This window comes from Leucoraja erinacea, chromosome 24 (genome assembly GCF_028641065.1).
Source record: "Leucoraja erinacea ecotype New England chromosome 24, Leri_hhj_1, whole genome shotgun sequence".
NCBI lineage: Eukaryota > Metazoa > Chordata > Chondrichthyes > Rajiformes > Rajidae > Leucoraja > Leucoraja erinaceus.
The window spans coordinates 24,425,085-24,449,977 of NC_073400.1; the positions used below are offsets into that span (position 1 = coordinate 24,425,085).

Below are 24,893 nucleotides of genomic sequence, written 5' to 3' on the forward strand. Positions count from 1 at the left end.
GCTTTTCTTACATCCAGTTCAGTAAAGTATTGCTATACCCAAGAACAATCTCCGATTAGCACAGTGTACAGAAATAGTCCTCTGAGCCCACATGCCAAAGAAGGCAGGTCTTGGCACCATTTTTACAGTCCAGTCTGACCTCTAGTTCTATTGAGTGGCTCCCACTCCAGGCAAACCCTGTGCTGCTGAGATGCTTCAGACAAGGTTGACTTCATTGGCCGTGTGGATCGATCTATGAGTCGACGTCCCTCTCCTCACCCGTCCACCTTTGTTGCCCTGGGGCGCCACCTAGAGGTGACCTCGAGGGCACGGTCGGCCAGACCACAGTTCCTTCTCCTACCATCCTACATGGTTCCTTCTCCTCTCTGGCAGAAGGGACCGTGGTCTGGCTTACAGCTGGTCTCTGGTTCGGAGCAGGGGCTGGCATGGCGGCTTCCCCCCTGCAGGCCACGGCCCGGGTTCGATCCTGACTACGGGTGCTGTCTGTGCGGAGTTTGTACGTTCTCCTCCGTGACCACGCAAGTTGTTCCCGAGTTATTTTGTGTCTATCTTCATGCTTACTACTGACAGCAGATTGTGGGCCTTTACTGTACATGATTAAGAACCACACCATGCAATGGCTCAGGAATACCCCAGTAGACACACTAAACTGACCTGTCAGGAAGTGTTCATCAGACATGCATAGGGCAACCTCAGCTTCCCCAGCAAGAATAGTTCACAGGAGTAGTTCAAAGCCGTCTCCTGAATAAAACCTGCAGCCTTTACTTCAGCTTTAGAGGCACAGCACGGATAAAGACCCTTCGGCCCAATGAATCCATGCTGACCAGCGATCACCCTGTACACTAGCACTATCCTACACACTAGAGACAATTAATAATTTTACCGAAGTTAGTTAACCTACAAACCTGCACGTCTGTAGTGTGGGGGGGGGGAAGCTGGAGCACCCGGAGAAAACCCACACGGTCACAGGGAGAACGTGCAAACACCATACAGACAGCACCCGCAGTCAGGATCGAACCCGGGTCTTTGGTGCTGTGAGGCAGCAGCTCTACCGCTGCGCCACCGTGCTGCTTTTGGTCACATCACCTCTTTAACTAGGCTCCCTATCAAAGCACTCACGAGCTCTCCAACTCCCCATCACTCACTATCAAAGCGCCCACAAACTGCACAGTGGGTCGGTTTGACCTTTGGCAGTGCATACCACAAGTCGAGCCACAGTATAATCTCCACTCACTGCTTTAACCATTCGTTTGGATTATTTGTGGAAACAGAGAACTGCGGATCCTGGTTAATGCACAAAAGGACACAAAACGCTGGAGTAACTCAGCAGGTTAGCCAGCATCTCAGGAGAACAGAGTGGAGACATTTCGGGTTGAGACCCTTTTTCAAACTGATTGTAAGGAGGGGGTGGGGGAGGAGAAAAGAGATTTTTTTTTTTTTTTTTTTTTTTTTTTTTAATTGGAAGAGGCTAGAGGCAAGGCAAAGTGTGGCAGGCAATAGGTGGACATAGGCGAGGCCAGATTTTGACAGGTTGGAATAAACGCCAACGATAAGAGCAGAAGGTGTGAAACAGGTTTGACCAGTTGTGGATTGTGAAGCTAGAGGGAGGAAGGTTGTGGGGAGGGGAGCGGTTGGAGGGAGATATAAGTGGGTCTTTAAGTGGGAATCCAGGTGGGGCGGAAGGGAGTAAAGGGGGGGGTGGGAAACGTCTTCTCATTTTGCACTGTACAATTGTTGCTTTGCAAGATGACAATAAAGGTTGATTTGATTTGATTAAACTAACATGCACTCTTGGGATGTCAAGGACATCGCTGAGAGCCCTGTGATTCCGTATTGTTGCAATCACCAACTTTCTCAGCCTGAGCCTTTCAGACAGTTTCCTGCCAACACACCAAACACAAAGCACCACTCTCAGAGAGGAGTTATCTGAAGTGACAATCTGTCATTGTCTGCCTCGTAATAACCTATATCCTGCTGAATAAGTAGTAACACCAGTGGTCGCCACAGTGAGTGGAACATACTCCGAAGAGTAAAAGGGGAACTAAAAATATCTACTGTAAAACTGACTATCATCTAAACTCAGTTGTGCCAGAACCAGAATGCCATTAAGACATTGTTTGTACAGACTTTCCAAAAATTCTAATGCATACCATCTCTGCATTGTACAACATACATTTAATTGGAAACTTTGAATGTAAACATACGGATGTAAATTTGTACCTTTCTGTGGCGTGGACTCTGGTCCTGATGATGTGAAAGCCTTCACTTTTTTCTTTCCTCTTTTAGCGTCGTACGCTGCCTGGATCTTCAAAACCAGCTGGAACAAAATGGCTGCAGTTAATCACCATGGCAACGCTGTGCGGCCTACCTGCCAGAGTCTGTTAACACAGGGGTACTAGTAACATATGATGATACACCGCTAAGCAAATACTGAAGATGCTTTCTACAGTTTATAAGTTAGGTATAAGCCCAAGCTCAAAATACTGGGGACTGCTTCTTATAGAATGGGTGGCACAGTGGTAGAGCTGCTGCCTTACAGTGCCAGAAACCCGGGTTCGATCCTGACTATGGGTGCTGTCTACGGTTTGTACGTTCTCCCTGTGACCAGTGTGGGGTTTCCCCAGGATCAACAGTTTCCTCCCACACTCCAAAGACGTGCAGGTTTGTTCGTTAATTGGCTTGGTCCCTAGTGTTCATATAGTTATACCATGCGGGGAACGCTGGTCGGCGCGGACTCAGTGGACCGAAAGGCCCGTTTCCACGCTGCATCTCTAAACTAAACAAAAAAAAGTTTTTAAATTACGCGCTGATTTTCAAGCACATGACCACTGCATAAAACGCAAGGTGCCTATTAGGTGTCTGTGGTTGTGGGGACACGGCAGTAGAATGGGGTTAGGAGGGAGTGATAGATCAGCCATGATTGAAGGGCGGAGTAGACTTGATGGGCCGAATGACCTAATTCTGCTCCTAGAACCTAGAACCTTACCAGTAAAGACTGATTATAGTGGGGTAAAACACAAGCTGACACAGGTGCTGGAGTAACACAGCGGGTCAGGCAGCATCTCTGGAGAACATGGATAGGTAACTTTTCAGGTTGGGACCCTTCTTCAGATCTGAAACAGGGTCCCGACCCAAAACATCACCTATCCATGCTCTCCAGAGATGCTGCTTGACCCGCTTAGTTACTCCTGCAATGTGTTCTTTTGTGTAACCTGCATCTGCAGTTCCTTGTTGCTACAAGCCGACACACTTCATACTTACGCAGGCAACTTCTAACCTAATGCATTACTGTGAAACTACACCTGCAAAAGTGGGATAACATTGAATTAGCGTGAATGGGTAATCGATGGTCGGCTTGGACTTAGTGGATCAGCACCTCTGGAAAACATAGGTAGGTGACGTTTCAAGTCTAAACCCTTCAGGTCCCAAGTGTGATGAAGAATCCAGACTCAAAAAGTCACCCATCAACATCTTCCAGAGATACTGCTTCACTGCTGAGTTACTCCAGCACTTGGTGGGTTTTTAATCCCCTGGCAAGTGATAGGTGGATACAGGTGAAGGCAATTTGATTGATAGATGGGTGGAGTATGTAACAAATGTTAGAAGTGAAAAGGAGACACATGTGCTTCATATAAGGGGAGAAGAGACATTTCATTTAGTTTAGAGATACAGCGTGGAAACAGGCCCTTCGGCCCTTCAAGTCCACACAGACCATCTATCACCAGTTTACAGCAGAACATGTTATCCTACATTCTCATCCACTCCCTTCACACTGGGGGCAATTTCAGAGGCCAAACCCAAGATATAGACACAAAAAGCCGGAGTAACATCATCGGGTCAGACAGCATCTCTGGAGAAAAGGGAATAGGTGATGTTTCGGGTTGAGACCCTTCTTCAGACACAACCTATTCCTTTTCTCCAGAGATGCTGCCTAACCCACCGTTACTCCATCTTTTTGTGTCTTTGGTTTAAAACCAGCATCTGCAGTTCTTTCCAGCACTTAACCTACAAACCCTCACGTCTTTGGGATGTGGGAGGAAACTGGAGCACCCGGAGGAAACTCACGTGGTCACAGGATGAACGTACAAGCTCCACACAGACAGCACCCGAGGTCAGGATGGTAGACGGGTCTCTGGCGCTGCGAGGCAGCAGCTCCACCAGCCACGGCACTGTGCCGCCCGCAAGTTGCGCAGTGGATCATTGGTGTTGTTGGACAAACTACATCATCTTAACTCACCAGGGGGATCTTCTTTCTTTTCTTCACCAGTATTTCTCCAGCGACAGAGTCTTCAGGGTTGCCCGATATGGACAACGGAGTGGAGCGGAGCAAAGGGACTGTGCCGTCTTTACCAACCTTCCTCTGGTCTGCCACTTTCAGAGTTTTACTTTCCTGAGCTTGTCCCATCAGAATGGGGGGTTTTGGTGGAAGCTGACAAAAGTGGAACAAACATACATGCATTAGATTGGGGGGGGCGGGGGGGTTAAATCACCAGCTCTTGGCCATTAAGAGTTGGATAATAGCCCTGTCTTTTCTCCACAATATCTGCCAGTAGAGTTACAGAGTTATACAATGTAGAAACAGGCCGTTCGGCCCAACTTGCCCATACCGACCGGCATGGCCCATTATCACTCGTCCCACCTGCCTGCGTATAGCTCATATCCCTCCAAACCTATCCCATTTAAACCAAACATTTTTCACACAGAATCTCTGGAATTCTCTGCCACAGAAGGTAGTTGAGGCCAGTTCATTGGCTATAATTAAGAGGGAGTTAGATGTGGCCCTTGTGGCTAAGGGGATCAGGGGGGTATGGAGAGAAGGCAGGTACGGGATACCGAGTTGGATGATCAGATCATATTGAATGGCAGTGCAGGCTCGAAGGGCCGAATGGCCTACTCATGCACCTAATTTCTATGTTTCTATCCATGTACCTGTCTAAATGTTTCTTAAACATTGCAATAGCACCTGCCTCATCTACCGCCACCGGCAGCTCATTCCATACACCCACTACCTTTTATGTGAAAAAATTACCCCTCGGGTTCCTATTAAATCTTCTCCCCCCACACCCCCATGCTCCCTCACCTTAAACCTGTGTTCTCTTGTTATCGAATCCCCAGCTCTGGGCAAGAGACTCTGTGCATCTACCCAATCTATTCCTCTCATGATTTTTTCCACCTCTATAAGATCACCCCTCAGATTCAGATTCAAACTCTATTGTCATTGTGCAGTGTACAGTACAGAGACAATGAAATGTAGTAACCTTTTGCACTCCTAGAAATAGTGATAGACTGCTCAACCTCCCCCTGGAGCTCAGGCCCTCGAGTCCTGACAACATCCTCGTAAATTTTCTCTGTACCCTTTCCAGCTTTCTCCCCCTCTCACCTTGAACCTCTGCTCCTCGATTCCCCTGCTCTGGGTAAAAGACCCTGTGCATTTTTCCCTATCTATTCCTCTCGTGATTCAGGAACACAGGAGTAGGTTCCAACTCGAATTCAGCGAGTCAACTTATAGCACTCTAGAAAACTGCACTGCTTACACAACAGTCCGCGCAGATCAGAGCCAGACAGAACAGAAGCAAGCCCTTCGGCCTTCCATGTCTTTGCTGGCCATTTATAAAGTTACCTTGGAATTTTTTTTACACACCGTGCGATGGCCTTCAAACATTGTAATGGACCAAGTACGCAAAAAAAAAATCAGCCTAATGATCAGTCGTTTGGTATAAAGCAGGGGTGGGGAACCTTTTCATGTTGGAGGGCCACATTAAGTTAGCTGTAATCTAATAAGGCCACATCGAAGAAACTTCAATTAGATATACTTCAAAATGTCCATTATTTTGTTAAAATAGCCTTCATGACTTACTAATGTTTTAATTGTGGCCGTCAGTCTGGGGAGGATTATTTTGTTGAATCTTCTTTTACTCTTTAGTATCTTAAATACGTTCATTTTAAGATTAAAATAAACATAATGACAAACAAAAACATATTAATAAAAATTAAAAGGATTTGTTCTACAAAATTTGGATTCATTCAAAAGGCCGCACTTAATAGCCTAGAAGGCCGCAGGTTCCCCCACCCTTGTATAGAGGCTCGTACAACGAAGCAAAGCCCTGGACAACCCACTCATCGCTAATGCCTCTGGATCCGAATCACTACAAACAGTAACCTTTACAGTCACCTTACTGATGAATTGGTTGGTTCTCAACTTCAGGGGAGTTGTAGACTTTGATTGCCGCTAGAAAACCATGTCGCGAATTAGAGGCTTCCTCCCACTCACTTCAATCTTGACTGTAGGCACTCAATTACTTTTGCAATACTAATCTGGGGCTGGTGGCGGCTCAGTTTGTTCAATGCAGTCAATGGTAATTATGTGGTGGCCCTTCCAAATATTCAATTAGATAGTAATTGATCCAAATCTTAATATATAGTGTGTGTATATACACACACACGTGTATATATATATGTGTGTGTTTATATATGCATACATGTATGTGTACACATATATTCACACACACACATACACACACTTCCATTAACACCTCTGTACTTCGCCAAAAAAAACAGCAATCTTAATTTTGGAATTTTGAATGAATAACTTAACTTTCTGCTAACTTTTGAGTTAAATATTCCGTGATATAACCCAGATTGTGGAATCATACATTCATACAACCCTTCAGCCCAACTTGCCTATGCTGACCAAGATGCCCCATCTACACTTGTCCCACCTGCCTGTGTTTAGCCCATAGCTCTGTAAACCTTTTCTATACATTCATCTTTTAAATGTTGTGATAGTAGTTGCGTTAATACCCTCCTCTGGCAGGTGTAGGTCATCGTGTGTACCGAGGTACAGTAAATAGCTTTGTTTCGCATGCTCTCCAAACAGATCAGATAATACTACACGTAAATGACAATCAAGTCAAGCTCAACTACAGTAAGTTGAGTGAAGGGGAAGATACAGAGTGCAGAATAAACTTCTCAACATTATAGCGCAACAGTTCCATAAACAGAGTCCAATGTCTGCAATGAGATGGAGGTGAATCAGAGAGTGGCCTAACTTATGTGTGGACTGTTCAGAAGAATGATAACAGAGGAAGGGGGGGGGGGGGGGAGGAAGCTGTTCCCGAGTCTGGTACTGCCACTTTCTGGATTTTGTACCTTCAGCCCGACTGGAACAGGGAGGAGGAGTGAGCAGGGGGGGACAAGGTTCAAGATTCCAAGACCTGGAAGTGTAAAGGACACACCGTTTAGAAACAGAAAAAAAACAGGTGCAGGAGTAGGCCATTCGGCCCTTCGAGCCAGCACCACCATTCAATATGATCATGGCTGATCATCCACAATCAGTACCCCGTTCCTGCTTTCTCCCCATATCCCTCGATTCCGTTAGCCCCAAGAGCTACATCCAACTCTCTCTTGAATTCATCCAGTCAATTGGCCTCCACTGTCTTCTGTGGCAGAGAATTCCACGGCTTCACAACCCTCTGGGTGAAAGCGTTTTTCTTCATCTAGACGGTTTGAGATCCATACCTCTGGGGGCCGCCTGGGTCGATTTGTGGGCGATCCCCAAACTCGCCTTCCCCTGGACAGGAGTGACGGGGTGAATTTGACGTCTTCATATGGATTTTCCTTAGAAGGACCTGAAGACAAAGTGGAGGAGGAACATATCAATCAGGATGCCTCACCTCTGAATACAAGGACATTTGGAAATAGAAGCAGGAAAAGGCCACTCGGCTTTTCTATTCAATACTATCATGGCTCACCCACTCCAGGCCTCGGCTGCTATCAGTGGCAGTACCAGATCCCAAAAGCCCTCAGCCTCCAGTCTTTCAAACATTTATCTCCTTCCTTAACTTTACACTTCAGAGATACAGCGCGGAAAAAGGCCCTTCACCCCACAGAGTCCGTGCTGGCCAACGATCACCTTGTACACAAGGGACAATTTACAAGTTTTAAACAAAGCCAATTAATCTACAAACCTGCACATCTTTGGAGCGTGGGAGGAAACCAGAGCACTCCAAGAAGACCCACGGGGTTACAGCAAGAACGTACACACTCCTTAATTTTTCTTCTATGTAATTTAATGCATATTTATTTTTTGTGTTGCATCCAATCCGTTTGTAAAGTTGCAGCTTGTAAGAATTTCACTCTTCCAGTTCATTACAGTAAATATGATAAATAAACATGTCTGAATTTTGAAATAGAAGTTAGCAATAATTTATTGAACAAAGAGTTTTTAAAAAAAAATAAAGCAGCTTCCTTCTATGGACCAAAAGGTTCCAGCTGTTCGTACCTCAGATACCACCACCTCCTCTCACCAAACATGGTACAAGTTTTAGTTTAGTGTAGAGATACAGCATGGAAACAAGCCCTTCAGCCCATCGAGTCCACACTGCCAAACAATCAGCCATGCACTAGTATTACTCCACACACTAGGGACAATTTAAAGCCAATTAACCTACAAACCCAAGATAGACACATAATGCTGGAGCAACTCAGCGGGACAGGCAGCATCTCTGGAGAGAAGGAATGGGTGACGTTTCGGGTCGAGACTTTTCTTTAGACTGCTACAAACCTGCTTGTCTTTGGCGTGTGGGAGGAAACCGGAGCATCCTGAGAAAACACATGCAGTCACAGGGGGAACGTACAAACTCCGTACAGGCAGCACCCGTGGTCAGGATCGAACCCGGGTCTCTGGCGCTGAAAGGCACCAACTCACTGTGCAGCCTGCAAAGTTGGTCTTGGGTGCCCATTTTCCTGCTCCAGGTGGGGGCTGTTGACTAACACACAAGTCGTGTTGAAACTGGAGTAAAGAACTGCTCTAACTGTGGGGCTCCATAATGTAGAGTCCCGCCGGACAGCTGCGAGGCTGAACGTAACTGGGAGGATGAAAGGCATCGGGAAGCGGAGATCCCGGGCTTCTCACAGCAGCCTGCTACCGTTCCAGGAAAACACTTACTGACAATCTCTTGCACATTCCAGGAATTTGTCAGGCAATTTGTGACGGGGGATATAAAGTATTGTAGCGGCGCTCGAGAGGACTGCTGGAGCTCTTCCAACCAGGCGGAAGGAGTTTGTGTGGAGGCCGCTCTGTACAATGAGTGGATGAATCCCATGCTGGCCATTTGCCCAGTTCCCCTTGCAGTCCCATTGTGCTTGAGCATAGAGGACGTGCGCTTCACCCGTCTCACCCTGCCCAGCTGTTGCCTCAGGGCGCCAGAGACGCAGGTTCGATCCTGAACTCGGGTGCTACCTGTGTGGAGTTTGCATGTTCTTCCTGTGACCACGTTGGTAACCTCCGGTTTCCCCACATCCCAAGTTTCATTTTAGTTTAGTTTATTGTCACTCGTACCGAGGTACAGTGAAAAGCTTCTTGTTGCGTGTCAGCCAGTCAGCAGAAAGACAATATGTGATTCGAATCGATCTATTTACAGTGCATAGATACATGATAAGGGAATGATGTCTAGTGCAAGGTAAAGCCAGCAAAATCCAATCAAGAACAGTCCAAGGGGCATCAGAGGTAGCTAGTAAGTAGTTCAGCATTGCTCTCTGGTTGTGGTAGGATGCTTGTTTGTAGGATAATTGGCCTCTAGTGTGTCCTTCGGAGCTGTCCGCAATTATTCCCTGTGATGAGAGGGGTGGTACAGTGTAAATGACCCTAGTGTGTACATGGATGATGGAATATAGAGGGAGTCGATGGGAATGTGGGGAGAGAGAAAAAAAATAAAATTAGTGCAAACAGGTGTCGAATGCTCACTGTGGACTTAAGGGGCCAAAGAGCGATTTACAAGCTGTAGGCCACAACGAGAAATGTAATACAGGTGCTTGGGAATGGAGTGTCGTTTGACCCATGAGGCCAGATTAAACAATCTAGTACCACATCCTGTGGAGATCAGGTTTTATTGAAGTGTATCAAATGCTGGCAGGGCTCGATAGTTTAGCCCCGGTATCCAATATCAGGAGGTCAGTCTCAAACTAAGGGTCAACATTCATGGAGAGCAGGGAGCAGAAATGCCTTCATTGAGATGAAACCAAATGGCTGGGATTATAGCGGAGAGGGCTCTGGAGACTCGGATATAGAGAGAGAGACATTTTAGAATTGCAAGGAAATCAAAGATTGTGAGGTCAGCGCAGTTGAGGGGCATTGAGGAAAGGGATCAGTGTTGATTTACTGAATAATGCTGCAGGCATGAGGGGACTAATACCCTGCTCTAGGTTTAGATTTCTTTCCTTCATGCTTGGGGGTGGAAATAAATCTGAAACAAATCCTATCTTTGGGGAGAACTTGTTTTTCAAGAGACCGCAGATGCTGGAGTCTGACGCAATAGGAAGTTGCTGGAAGATCTCAGTGAGTCGGGCAACATCCGTGGGGGTAGGGTGAGGGTATTGTCGATGTCTTTGGTGCTTCACTGATGGATGGCGCGGTGGCGCAGCGGTAGAGTTGCTGCCTCACAGCACCAGAGATCCGGCTCCCAACCCGACCACGGCTGCTTGTCTGTACAGAGTTTGTCTCCGACATCTTCGGTTTGCTCACACACTCCAAAGACACAGAGTTTTGTAGGTTAATTGGCTTTGTATAAATGCAAACAAATTGTCCCCAGTGTTTGTACGATAGCGTTAATGTGCGGGGATCGCTGGTCGGTGCGGGCGGTTGGGCTGAAGGGCTTGTTTCCGCGCTGTATCTCAAAAACGAAAAAAAAACACTTTAAAAAACGTCAGGTGTGAGAGGAGAGAAAGGCAAAACAGCTGCTGCAAAGAGGCGAAGGGGGACAGCGCGAGGTGGGGGTCGGCACTGGACCGAGGAGAGGTGATGGGTGACGGGCAGAAAAGCCATGTGGAAGAAGGGGTCCAGCCCCTGTCCCACTTAGGAGACCTAAACAGCAACCTCTGGTGACCTTGCCCACCACCCAAAAAAAAAAAAAATCAAGGTCGAGATGACCTGCAACCTCCTACCACCTCCCACGCATATGTTGAAAACCTTCCTCGACTATGAAGAAAACCGGCTTCGACTAGACCTGCGACTAAAAAAATTATCGATTTTTAAAACGGCAACCTATTTTTGGTCGAGGCCGGTTTTAATCATGATGAAAAAATAGCAGCAACCTAGATGAAGCCTCGACCACGCGGAAACCACTTTCGACCATTAGGGAGAGTGACCCAAAACCTCCGGTGACCTCATGGAAACCTTGGGTGGCGGGCAAGGTCACCAGAGGTTGCTGTTTAGGTCTCCTAAGTGGGACAGGGGCTGAAGGGTGGAGTTGGGAGATAGATGATGGAGAACGATAAAGTAGGAGCCCCAAGGCTACCAGTGCTGGAGGGGTGAGGGGACGAGGGAGAGTGAGAGAGACAGGAGGTGCCAAGCAAAAAGGGAACAGTACAGATAAGAAAAAGATCAGCATGGACCCAATCGGCCGAACAGCCCATTTCTATGTTGTACAGCTATGATTTAAGTGAGGGAGCCACTTATTCCCTCTTTGACCTCTGGAATTACCATTCCCACTGATCTTTTAATAAAATAAAAAAGGAATTGTATGAAGGGGTTCATACATAAAGGAGCAGTGAGTGGAAATAATCCACTGACCTCCAGTCAAATTAGACTCCTTACTTATAATGTCCTCGTAGATGTTCTCTTCGGATAGAGTGTGGGGAAGTGTCTTCTCGGTACCCTTGCCACCTTGTTCGTGTTTTTTCACACGCCCCGCGGGAGTCAGGAGGAGCTTAAGACCATCTGCGTCCTCAAACTCGTAGGATTTCCTGCAGAGAGCGCGAGAGAGAGAGAGAGAGAGAGAGAGAGAGAGAGAGAGATTAGATTCGGATTCAGATTCAATTTTAATTGTCATTGTCAGTGTACAGTACAGACACAACGAAATGCATTTAGCATCTCCCTTGAAGAGCGACATAGCAAACGATTTGAATAAAAAAATAATAAGTGTCCAGAGGGGGGGGGGTGGTGATTGGCAGTCACCGAGGTACGTTGTTGAGTAGAGTGACAGCCGCCATGTCCGACATGTATTAGTAATACATGGCGGCATGCTTTCATGGTGTCAAAGCTACTTGAGTTGGGGAGAGGGAGAAAGGAAGAAGTAGGGGAGTAGGAAGGAACAGTAGGAAATGGGGGGTGGGGGGGGGGGGGGGAGAAGTGTGAGGAGGGATAAACAAAAGGAGAGGGATGGCGAGGAGCGGAGGGAAGCCAGGAGCAGCAGTGGAACGCACTGACAATAACACCAAGCATCTAGAACACAGCATCACAGCCAAACGCTCTACGCAAGACTGGTGTCAAACACCAGTTAATACCAAGATTCCTGTTGGAATACACAAGAAACCTAGAAAAAATGAATAGGTTTAATGTGAGGAGAAAAAAGATGCAGAAACAGAGATTTGGGGAAGGGAGCCTTGGAGGACACAAGCAAAGCCGTCAGAACGGAGCAACAATGAATTCTACAGTTTCAAGTAACAAACCCCCCCCCCCCCCACACACACATCACCTCTTTGTTCAAACCAGATACACACCCATTTCTCCCACTATAATGCACCTTCCCCATTAAACTACCCGCCCCACCCCCCGCTACCTGCCCCACCCCCCTTCCACTCCCACATGTACCCCACCCTTTGGCTTTACCTTTCACCCATCTCTCTTTATGCAACACACTTTGCCTCCTCCTCATTTCCTGCGTCTGTCCACCCATCTGCCAAGCAAAACATCCTTCATGTGTGTCCACGCCATGTTTTATCCCACCCCATCCCCTTTTTCAGCTTCCAACTCCCCTGATGGTGATCAGTCTGAAGAAGGGTCCCGACCTGCAACGTCACCGATTCCACGTCCCCCTGAGACGCTGCCCGACCCGTGGAGTTACTCCAGCGCTTTTGTGTTTTTGTCAATACGGATTAATGGCCAATTCGGTGTGGGACGTTGAGGTGCGAGGCATTTTGGGGAGCGGGCAGAGGAGGGCCAATGAGAGAAGTACAAGATGGAGTGGGATGCAAAGGGAGATGGTGGAAGACAGAGGATAAAGTGGTGTGGAACAAAACATGTAATGGGGGAATGAAGAGGAGGAAAGGGATGACGCAGGCCAGAGAAGCAAGAGAATAACAGCACAGGTATAAAAGGCTTGAGGAGGGACAGTGGAATAAAGAAAAAATGTGTGCGTTTGCCATTGCTTGAAGACATCCATAAAGATGTCACTTTATCAGGGAGCGATGGGACTTCACGATTACTTCAACAGAGATGTGATCATCACCGGGTTTTCCAACATCTATTGTCCAGTAAAGGCCATCTTGATAACAGTTCGAAGACAAATCCTGAGGTCAGTTACAATGCAATTGCTAGTTAATTCTGTGGTGAACCAACATCTTCCATTCGTAACTGCACCTCCTTTACATTGTCGTGTGGCTTGCGGTTTTAATAGTGTGTGACAAATGGAGTAATGTGCTGGGCTAGGGTTGCCAACTGTCCCGTATTAGCCAGGACATCCCGTATATTGGGATAAATTGGTTTGTCCCATACTGTAAAGAAGTGGTTTCAACACACTGTAGATTTACTTCTTTTATTCATACTGTTACATTACAGAGAGCACTAGCTGTAAGTGGTCTGTCACGCTGACTAGAGAGAGGACAGTGGGTGGGGAGGTTGTAATTATACTTGTGATATGGGTAGTGGTTAGTAGTGGTGAGGTAACTATATTAAAGGTACATGCACATGTCATCTACACATACTGGACCGCCTTTGTCCCGTATTTGACTGCTGTTATTCGGGTCGAGGGGACTGTTGTGTCGGAGCGCCGCGTCCAGCCCCCGCCTCAGCCGTCCCGACGTAGTGCAGCCCATGGAGTGCAGCAGCAGCACCTCGCCCGTGGCCCCGTCGGTCGGCAGCCCCGCCAGCTTCGGACCTTTGCATACCACCGACACCACCACCCCTCCTTCTCATGGCCGATCATCGGTTCGCGAGTTGGATGGGGTGCCGGACTTAACGTCCAGCAGAACACAAAGTCCAGCCGTTGGGCCGGCTGAGGAGTTTTGGCCCGGGATGCCAGAACAAAACTCCTCAGCTGGCCCGCCGGCTGGGCTTTGTATGCAGTCTAGCATCCAGGACAACTCATCATTCACCCAGCCACGGCCGAGTCGGTCAAAATTTAGGAATTTGTCCCTTATTTGGGAGTGAGAAAGTTGACAACCCTTTGCTGGGACCACCTCTCGTTTCTCTCAGCCGACCCTTCTCGGCTGTTGAATCTAACACCACTGCCTGAGGGAAGGAATGAGAATTGAGTGCGAAGCTGCCCAAGTTACCACTCCAGCTTTGGCACTCCCCTCCCTGTGGTAACAACCCCATTCCTTTTTCATACCGATCACTCACTTCCACTCGTTCAGCGGGTGCCGAGGTCAGGCGAAACATGCAGACCACAGGGTGGGTGGTCTGCTCCTCCTGACAGAACAGTACAGGATCAGACCCTTCAGCCCACAATGTCCGTGCTGAACCAAATACTGCAATATACCAAGTGTTTAAGAAGGAACTGCAGATGCTGGAGAATCGAAGGTACACAAAAAAGCTGGAGAAACTCAGCGGGTGCAGCAGCATCTATGGAGCGAAGGAAATAGGCAACGTTTCGGGCCGAAACGTTGCCTATTTCCTTCGCTCCATAGATGCTGCTGCACCCGCTGAGTTTCTCCAGCTTCTTTGTGTAACTGCAATATACTAATCTCATCTGCCAGCACATGATCCACATCCCTCCATTTCCTGTACATACAAGTGCCTATCTAAAAGTAACATTTAGTCATCATATCTGCTTCCACCACCACCACCCCTGGCATCACATTCCAGCCACCCTCCACCCTGTGTAAAATTACTTGCCCCATATATCTCCTTTAAACTTTCCCCCTTAAAGCTATGCCATATAGCCATATAACAATTACAGCACGGAAACAGGCCATCTCGGCCCTACAAGTCTGTGCCAAACAACTTTTTTTCCCTTAGTCCCACCTGCCTGCACTCATACCATAACCCTCCATTCCCTTCTCATCCATATGCCTATCCAATTTATTTTTAAATGATACCAATGAACCTGCCTCCACCACTTCCACTGGAAGCTCATTCCACACCGCTACCACTCTCTGAGTAAAGAAGTTCCCCCTCATATTACCCCTAAACTTTTGTCCCTTAATTCTGAAGTCATGTCCTCTTGTTTGAATCTTCCCTATTCTCAAAGGGAAAAGCTTGTCCACATCAACTCTGTCTATCCCTCTCATCATTTTAAAGACCTCGATCAAGTCCCCCCTTAACCTTCTGCGCTCCAGAGAATATGCCCTCAAGTCTTTGACATTATCATCATGAGAAAATGTTTCTGACTGTCTACTATCTATGCCTCTCCTCATATTATATCCTTCTATCAGGTCTCCCCTCAGCCTCCGACATTCTAGGCAAGATAGATCTACATAGGTCCAACCTCTCCTTGTAAGTAATACCATCTAATCCAGGCAGTATCTGGTAAACCTCTTCTGTACTCTCTTCAAAGCCCCTACATCTTTCCTGTAAGGGGCGACCAGAACTGCAAATGCAGCCAAACAAAAGTCCCCAAGAGCTAGGTGGCTTCCCGACCATTGGACTCAATGCCCTGACCAGTGAGACCTTCTGACACACGGACGTGAGGTTCTCAATAGCTTCTTGAATGCTCCTTCCCCACGTCGAGCAGCTACGGGTCAGAGGTTCCCACCGCCCCTACCCTAATGATGCTTGAAGAACATCCTTGGATCTTTCCCTTTGTAAACTCTTTCCACATCAGAGCACTGAACGCTCATCACAAACCAACAGATAAACTGGGTCCGTTCAACAGCTCAATAAAGCCAACAGGCACAATCCAGATCTGAATACTCAAGTGGAGGGGAAGCAATCAAGCCGGGATTTCTCCTACAGTAGCTAATCCCATTCCCAGAGTAGGTGTCACTTTTCACACACTTTCATCAAAGATTAGCTGAGGAGGTAGAATACAGGGTCTTTCTTTCTTTGCCAAGAATGAAGTTATATTTAGTGAACTGGTACTTTATTGACACCACCTAGTCCATCACGGGTACTAAACCCGCCACCATCAAGCATCATCAGAGACCAACAGCATCCTGGCCACACACTAATTTCACTCCTGTCATTGGGAAGATGATATACGAGTCTACAAACTCTAATGTCCAGGTTCAGGAACAGCCATCAGGCTATTAAACAACTAAACAGCTATTAAACCTCCAAATAAGCTCCGAAATAGACTTGTGTGCGCCTTGCATGCATTTTTTTGTTTATTATATTGTTTACAGAGTACAGTACTATGTTTACATACTCTGTTGTGCTGCTACAAGTAAGAATTTAATTGTGCTGCCTGGGACATGTGGCTATAAAACACACTTGGCATGTACCAAAGTACAGTGAAATGCTTTTTCGCACACAGTTCAGCAACAATCTAACTGTACATTAGACACATTTGTACCCAAGTACAAGAGCGTATGCCATTTGATGCCTCCCTGGACCCGATCTGCTTAATTGCAGAGTTTCTGCACTTCTGGTTACATGTTCTAAACTGGTTAAAGGTCGGTTGAAATACCAATGGACAGCGTGGGCAGACTTGCCCCATTCATTCTCCTCTCCAGCTGTCAAAGTGCCCCATTGAAGAGATGGTCATTGAAGAGATGGTGTGTGAAGCACATCACAGGACCTAGTCACAGAAGTGCCAACTCCGCAGTGCTTGGAATGCGAGGTCAGTTACAGAGGGTAAAAGCAACCCCCGCATCAACTGCTCACAGAGCGCAAGGAAAATAGACCCCTTGTTATGCCATTTTCTCCCGAAACAAAATTCTTCTCTCTCTCTTGCTGCCTGCTGGAATGGTGCTCCCGGGATCCCAGTGCCCTCTGCCACTTCCCTCGACTGGCATTGTTCATTGTGAGAATCAGTGCAAGACAGATTGATGAATCCAGATCCTGAACTCCTGGTGCAGACATCCAGCCAGCAGGGGGAGCACATGTAGTCTCCCCCCAACCCCTAAGACAGACACACACACACCTCCCTAGTGCATGGAGTTGAACAATTATCCAATAATCCACCCGATATTGGCCTGGCCCATGATGTTCTCGTGGTTTTTATACCTCTCATTTTCACACTTTACCCTTCCATGTCTCCCTCTCCCCCGACTCAGTCTGAAGAAGGGCCTCGACCCGAAACGTCACCCATTCCTTCAATCCAGAGATGCTACCTGTCCCGCTGAGTTACTCCAAGATTTTGTGTTTATCTTCAGTGTAAACCAGCATCTGCAGTTCCCTCCTGACCATGTTTTCATGGATGTTAGACAGGACTAGTGTAGGAAGGAACCACAGCAGATACTGGGGTATAAACTGCCCAAGTGAAATATGAGGTGCCGTTCCTTCAATTTACATGTGGCCTCACTCCAACAGTGGAGGAGACCCAGGACAGAGAGATACTTGAAATTAGAGAACTAAACATGGTATGGACAAGTCTCCTCTGCCACTCTTAAAACAATAATGTGGGAGACTATGATGGATTCTCTACCATTCCATCACACTGTTTAGGATCCTCCCATCTGGATCTGGTGACAACATACAAAAGTCAATTTATGGGAGAGGCATGATGGCGCAGTGGTAGAGTTGCTGCCTTACAGCGCCAAGAAAACCGGATCCGATCCTCACGACGGGTGCTGTCTATACGGAGCTTGTACCTTCTCCCTGTGACCTGCCTGGATTTTCTCCGGGATCTCCGGTTTCCTCCCACATTCCAATGACGTACAGATTTGTACGCTAATTGTAAAGTGTAGGAAGGAATTGCAGATGCTGGTTTAAACCGAAGATAGACGCAAAAAAAAACTGCAGTAACACAGGCAGCATCTCTGGAGTGAAGGAAAGTCTGACGTTTCGGGTCGAGACCCTTTTTCTTCTGAAATACATCTCGCGACAGACTGTAAATTGTCCCTGATGTGTAGGATAGCGCTAGCGTACGGGGATCGCTACGTGATGGATGTGAACTCGGTGGGTCGAAGGGCCCGTTTTCACGCTGAAAACACGGGGGAGATGGTCACCAATTGGCAACCTCAGGAAACAGACTCACAAATTTTGAAGCTTCCCGGTTTTGGATGGAGTCACGGTTTGCTCATCAGTGTCTCAGCCAAGATTAGCACCACAACAGTGACTCACTGAGACATAGTCTGTCTGCATCTCAACAGGGATCATTAGATCACACAACCAGAATGGAAGCAAAACACCAAGATTTCATCCCAATGCAGTGGTACTGTTAACTGGGACTGGGTTACTCGCATGCATCAGGACCTTCCAACTCTGCTGCCCACTCACTGTACCTCGACACACGCGACAATAAACTAATCTCAGCTAAACTAGCATTAGGAAAACCACCAACCAGATTGATGTAGCACTTTTAATGGAATTAAGGCTCTGTAGAACTTTTTGATGTTTAGTTATCATACAAAGTTTCACACCATTCCACATGCAGGGCAGCACGGTGGCACAATGGTTGAGTTGTTGCCTTGTAGCGCCAGAAACCCAGGTTTCGATCCCGACTATGGGTGCTGCCTGTACGGAGTTTGTACGTTCTCCCCGTGACCTGCGCGGGTTTCCCCCGGAAGCTCCGGTTTCCTCCCACACTCCAAAGATGTACAGGTTTGTAGGTTAATTGGGTTGGTAAAAATGTAAATTGTCCCTGGTGTGTGTCGGATAATGTTAATGTGTGGAGATAGCTGGTCGGCACGGACTTGGCAAGACAAAGGGCCTGTTTCCGTGCTGTATCTCTAAAATTAAAAAACTAAACACATCGAGTCATCCGTTCTGTCTTTACTGCACTCAAGGTGTCCAAGAGCCAAGTTTATTGTAGGAGAAGGAGCCAGAGAGATTTAGAAAGCCCCGAACACAGGTCCTAGTTGGATGACGACTACTCAACTATTGGTGATCAAAGGATGGGTTGTGCGAGATACAAGACCAAGATTGGAAGAGTGGAAAGATTTTGAGGGCATCATGGAGCTGGAGGAGCCTGCGGTGATTGGGAAGCGTGAACCCATTTCAAGAACAGATTAAAACTTGAACATAGGGCAGGCTATAAACCTGGACTCTGTCCAGTGACCCAGACAGTTCTTTCAGATTAGGCAGAGGTTCACTTGCACCTCCTCCAACCTTATCCACTGTATTCATTGTTCAAGATGTGGACGTTTATACATCGGCGAGACCAAACGCAGACTTGGCGATCGTTTTGCGGAACTCCCTCAATCAGCCCGCGTGAACCTACCTGATCTCCCAGTTGCTGGACACTTTAATTCTCCTTCCCATTCCTACACAGACCTTTCTGTCCTGGGCCTCCTCCATTGTCAGAGAGTGAGGCGAAACGCAAATTGGAGGAACAGCATTTCATATTTCGCTTGGGCAGCTTACAGCCCAGTGGTATGAATATTGATTTCTCTCACTTCAGGTAGTCCCGGCATTCCCTCTCTCTCTCTATCCCTCCCCCACCCAAGTTGCACAAGCTTCTCATTTTCACCTAACAATAGCCTGTTTCCTTTATCATCATTACTTTTTTGCATCTCTTTTATTCATTGTTCTTTATCTCTCCAAAACATTATCTCTCGTTTCCCTTATCCCTAACCAGTCAGAAGAAGGGTCTTGACCAGAAATGTCACCCATTCCTTCTCTCCAGAGATTCTGCCTGTCCCGCTGAGTTACTCCAGCTTTTTGTGTCTATAGAAACATAGAAACATAGAAATTAGGTGCAGGAGTAGGCCATTCGGCCCTTCAAGCCTGCACCGCCATTCAATATGATCATGGCTGATCATCCAACTCTGTATCCCGTACCTGCCTTCTCTCCATACCCCCTGATCCCCTTAGCCACAAGGGCTACATCTAACTCCCTCTTAAATATAGCCAATGAACTGGCCGCAACTACCCTCTGTGGCAGAGAGTTCCAGAGATTCACCACTCTCTGTGTGAAAAAAAAGTTCTTCTCATCTCGGTTTTAAAGGATTTCCCCCTTATCCTTAAGCTGTGACCCCTTGTCCTGGACTTCCCCAACATCGGGAGCAATCTTCCTGCATCTAGCCTGTCCAACCCCTTAAGAATTTTGTAAGTTTCTATAATATCCCCTCTCAATCTCCTAAATTCTAGAGAGTATAAACCAAGTCTATCCAGTCTTTCTTCAGAAGACAGTCCTGACATCCCAGGAATCAGTCTGGTGAACCGTCTCTGCACTCCCTCTATGGCAATAATGTCCTTCCTCAGATTGTTTTGCTATCTTCGATACTGGAAGACCATTTTGCATCAACTTAGGTTCATGAAGGATGCAAGATGGGTTTCGGCAGCAAAATATTTAAGGCAAGCATTGGACAGGAAAGGAAAGGAAAATTGACGGTGGTAAATTGATAAAAAGTAAAGGGGATTCAAAAGAGCTTTTACTAGTAAATCGAGGGCAAAATAATAATGATAGAGTTTTTGAGTACGAGACTTGGACAGGTTGGGTCTTTCCCTTGAACGTGGGAGGCTGAGAATCAGTCACAGAGTCAGCGCACAGAAATAGGCCCTTCAGCCATCTTTGTCCATGCCGACCAAGATGCCTCATCCACAACATGTTGAAAAATCTTCACGAGTTTTCCCGAGCTTATCGCGTTTCCCGAGTACCTGCTGTTAGCGTTACGAGCCGCCAAGAGACGTCCCCGAGCTCCGACGTTCCTGCTACGTACATTCCACCACGAGTTTGATTTTTTTTTTTTTTTTTTTTTAACTCGGGAGAGCTCTTGAATGAACACGTACAGTGGGACAGGGCCATTACTAATCAAGACTCGGTCACACTCTGCCTTAAAAATATCCATTGACGGCCTCCACAGCCACATGTGACAATGAATTCCACTGTTGTGAGGCAGGAGAGGATATAGTCACGGGAAATGTGGTTGAGGTTGTCAAGTGTACATAGATTGAAATAGGAGGTGAACTAGAATAGACTCTTGGAGCATGACAAGAATCTCAGGGTGGAAGTGTGAAACCACACAAGGACAGCATTCTTCAGCTGGACCGGACAGGAGTGGAGTTGAATGAGAACACTGTGGCTACCTGTACTAATCATCGCAGAAAGAGCAACGAGAGTGGCACAGTGACGCAACAGTAGAGTTGCTGCCTCACAGTGCCAGAGACCCGGGTTCGATCCCGACCATGGCTGCTGTCTGTACGGAGTGTGCACATTCTTCCTGTGATCGTATAATATTTTTTTCACTCAATTTGCACAGACGAAGAGGAATCATCCTGGTTGAAGATCTTCCTGATTATATGGCATTATTTTTATCTTGTGCGGTCGAAAATGCTGACCCTTTAAAACTCTGTTTTCAAACGAGGATTTAAGGTGAAGAATGATATATAGTAAGCAATCTACTACGGAACTGTCTACATTCTGGTTGACAAGGGAGGAAGTAGGGCGAAAGGGAAGGGAAGCTAGGAAAATAAAAAAGTTAGATCAGCAAAAACATGTGAATGGATTACAGGACTGTCGAAATGCTCTGAATTGGTCCTATCAATAAAACACAACATAATGAGACAGAGTGGTCACAGGGTGACAGAAGTATCTTGATACGCAACCATTACAACATGCAAAACACCTGGATTATACACCACCTATAATCAAATATTGCAGTAAATCACAAAGATAGACACAAAGTGCTTGAGTAACTCAGCGGGTCAGGCAGCATTTCTAAAGAAAAAGGATGGGTGACATTTCGGGTCGGGACTCTTCTTCAGACACCACCCATCCTTTTTTCTCCAGAGATGCTGCCTGACCCACAGTTACTCCAGCACTTTGTGTCTATCTTCAGTATATACCAGCACCTGCAGTTCCTTTCTACATACTGCAGTAAATGAACCGCACTGGTTAATGTGATATTTCAGTGCTAGCTTTCACATTGTCAACCCATGTAAATCAGATGGAAGCCACAATGTAGACCCCAGTGTCATAGCCTGGCATTCACTGATACCCTTCAGCCATAATGATGTGTGATAATTTGGTCTCCAAACAGTCAATCCTCCAAAAGTAATTGGTTCCAAAATGAATGGAGGTTGGCCTACCTTTTTGCCTTTATTAGTAGGGCTTCTGTCCCAGGTGTCTTGGTTGAAGGAGGGGGTTGGGTTGGCAGAGGGGGAGTGGACTGGCCATTTCCTTTTGCACCAGGAGTTTTATCTACAGCATACTTAAAGGTCCGTCGAGGTTTAGGAACGGGATTAATTGCACGCGATTCTCCAGTTTCCTCAGAATCGGTGTTGTACACGTTCTCTGTATTCCTACTGGCAATCTCTCTGTTCTTAAAATTCGTCAAATCCAAGTCTTTTTCAGTTGAGCTGGAGCTTTCCCGTTTCCTTTTCAGCTCCAAGGCAGATATTGCATTTTCATCCTGTGGAATGCCTTGCATCTTCTTCCAAAATTTCTGGGATGTGTAAAAATTCCCTGGAGGTAGCAGCTTTGCAGAATCCGCAGTGTTCTTGGCCAAACTATCCACTTTCTTTGCTTGAGGGCAGACAGGAGACAATACTCTTGAGTTAGCTTCGCCCCCATTTTTCTCTACAGTACTGTTCACCTTTTGGTCACTTGCATTCCATTCTTCCCTGAAATCTAGGCCCAGGCTTTTCGTTTTCACTAGGCCTCGCTTGTTGCTATCGGCCAGGCACTCAGTTTTTGCCTCAGAAGCAAGCGGACTGTCGCACTCTGGGGATACCGTGCCCTCCGTGGGCTGGCCAGTGCTGGAGACAACGTTCGATTTCCCCTCCCATTGCTGAATCTTTTGCTTAATGTTGACGGCACGGTGGCGGGGGATGAAGTGATCACCGAGATTGGGCGCACTGCCCGATGAGTGCATCTTCTCCAGTAAGCTCTTCACAACCCGCCCATCTTGAACACCACCCCCCAACCCCAAAGCTCTGTGTCTGGGCGATGGAGTCTCATTTGGCCTGGTTCTGACTGAACCAAGGTCCACAGAGATCACAGACTTTCCCGAAGGTGCGACCTTCCGGGCTCCAGTGTTGGGGTCCAAATTCCTGGTCGGAGGGCAGCTGTATTTCCGGAGAACGTCGCACGTTGCAGTACAGGAGGTTTGGCTCAGGGAATCTTCGATTCTTTTCACTATGTTCCTGACGCTGTCAAGACAAAAACATATGACTGTGTTAAAACCTGATTAGTCACTCTGTTGACTGGGAGGCGTAACAGCAAGAGGGGGGAAACTTGGCAGCCAAGTGTCAAAAGGGACTACTACTTGGCAAGGAAGTGGGAAAATGAAGCCAAGGAATAATAACTGTTCACTTGACGATCAACCGCATCGGAGCTGGCAGTTCGGATGGGTAACGTCCCGCTCATGTGTAACGCAGAAAGAAAAATAGTTTCACCAGAACATTAGTGACCACTGATTAAAAAAAAAAGAGACAGCTCATGAGATAAGATTGAGAAGCTTTTAAGGAATGCCATTAGTAGGCGCCATTAAAGAAAAAAACATGTGCAATTAATATTGAAACACTTTTAAAGTCAACTCAGTTTTTTGTCTTGTTTTTTTTTTAAACAAACAGAAACCCCTCTCACTGCAGCATCATAAGAAAATATCCTACATTTCAGCAACAAAAAAATATACGTGTAGAAAGGAACTGCAGATGCTAGTTCCGACAGAATGTAGTTGAGGCCAGTTCATTGGCTATATTTAAGGAGGAGTTAGATGTGGCCCTTGTGGCTAAAGGGATCAGGGGGTATGGAGAGAAAGCAGGTACAGGATACCGAGTTGGATGATCTGCCATGATCATATTGAATGGCGGTGCAGGCTTAAAGGGCCGAATGGCCTACTCCTGCACCTATTGTCTTTCCTTGACTGGTTAGCATGGAACAAAAGCTTTTCACTGTACCCGTGACAATAAACTAAACGAACTAACTAATACTGAAGATAGACACAAAGTGCTTGAGTAACACAGCGAGTCAGGCGGCAATTTTGGAGAAAAAGCATGCGTGGCATTTAGGGTTGTGACCCTTCTTCAGACTGTCAGACTCTGAAGAGGGGTTCCGTCCCGAAACATCACCCATTGCTTTCTCACCTGACCTGCTGAGGTACTCCAGCACTTTGTGTCTATCTTTAGAAAAATCCATATTTGCCCCAATTAGTTAGTGGCAGGATTCCAGGAGTAGGAATTCAGGTTTAGATCCTCGGAATGGCAAAGAGCCACTGATACTGGCAGAGAGGAAATCAGACGGTGTGTGCTGTCGGGGTGATAGGCAGGCACAGTCCCCATGTTGTGTAGCCACCTAAATGGGGTGAGAGGGGGAGTGGAGGAACAATGCCGTCTCATTAAGCGTAGCGCATCCTCTCGAGAACTCTGGCTGCACATGCATTGGGTCAGGTGACCATTTGTCAACTCTCTCGTGCCTCGTTGCACAAGGCAACGGATAGCACAGCTGCGGCCTCAGAGCCCAAGTTTCCCAGTTCGATCCTGACCTTCGGTGCTGTCTCTGTGGAGCTTGCACGTTTTCCCTTTGCCTGTGTGGGCTTCCTCTGGTGTCCTCCCGCCTGTGCTAAAGACATGCGGGTTTATAGGTTAATTGACCTCTCACAATTGCCCCTGGTGTGCAGGGAGAGAATGCAAAAAAGCTGGACAACATCGTACTATAACAACAGCACAGACAAGTTGGGCCAAAGGGCCAGATTCCACACTGTATGGCTCTACTAGTATGAATGGGCAAATACTATGTCGCTCCAGATTCTAGCATCTGCAGCCTTTGAGATTTTAAACTTTAGAGATACAGGGTGAAAACAGGCTTTTCGGCCTAACAAGTCAGCGCCGACCAGCGACCATCCCGTATATCTACCCTCTCCTACACACTGGGCATAATTTACTATTTTATTTTACTGAGGCCAATTAA

General features: G+C 46.9%; 1 protein-coding gene across 3 annotated transcripts in view; it reads right to left on the reverse strand.

Annotated features, from left to right (window-relative positions):
- Positions 1-24,893, reverse strand: part of LOC129708822 (DENN domain-containing protein 2C-like) — a 100,672-nt gene that overhangs the window by 32,381 nt on the left and 43,398 nt on the right. For all 3 annotated transcript variants that reach the window (XM_055654825.1, XM_055654826.1, XM_055654828.1), the window contains 5 exons: positions 22,073-23,134; positions 11,594-11,742; positions 7,519-7,628; positions 4,238-4,429; positions 2,221-2,317 (listed from right to left, as the gene is read on the reverse strand). In XM_055654825.1, coding sequence (XP_055510800.1) covers positions 2,221-2,317; positions 4,238-4,429; positions 7,519-7,628; positions 11,594-11,742; positions 22,073-23,134 — 1,610 coding nt within the window. The remainder of the gene's footprint in view (positions 1-2,220; positions 2,318-4,237; positions 4,430-7,518; positions 7,629-11,593; positions 11,743-22,072; positions 23,135-24,893) is intronic.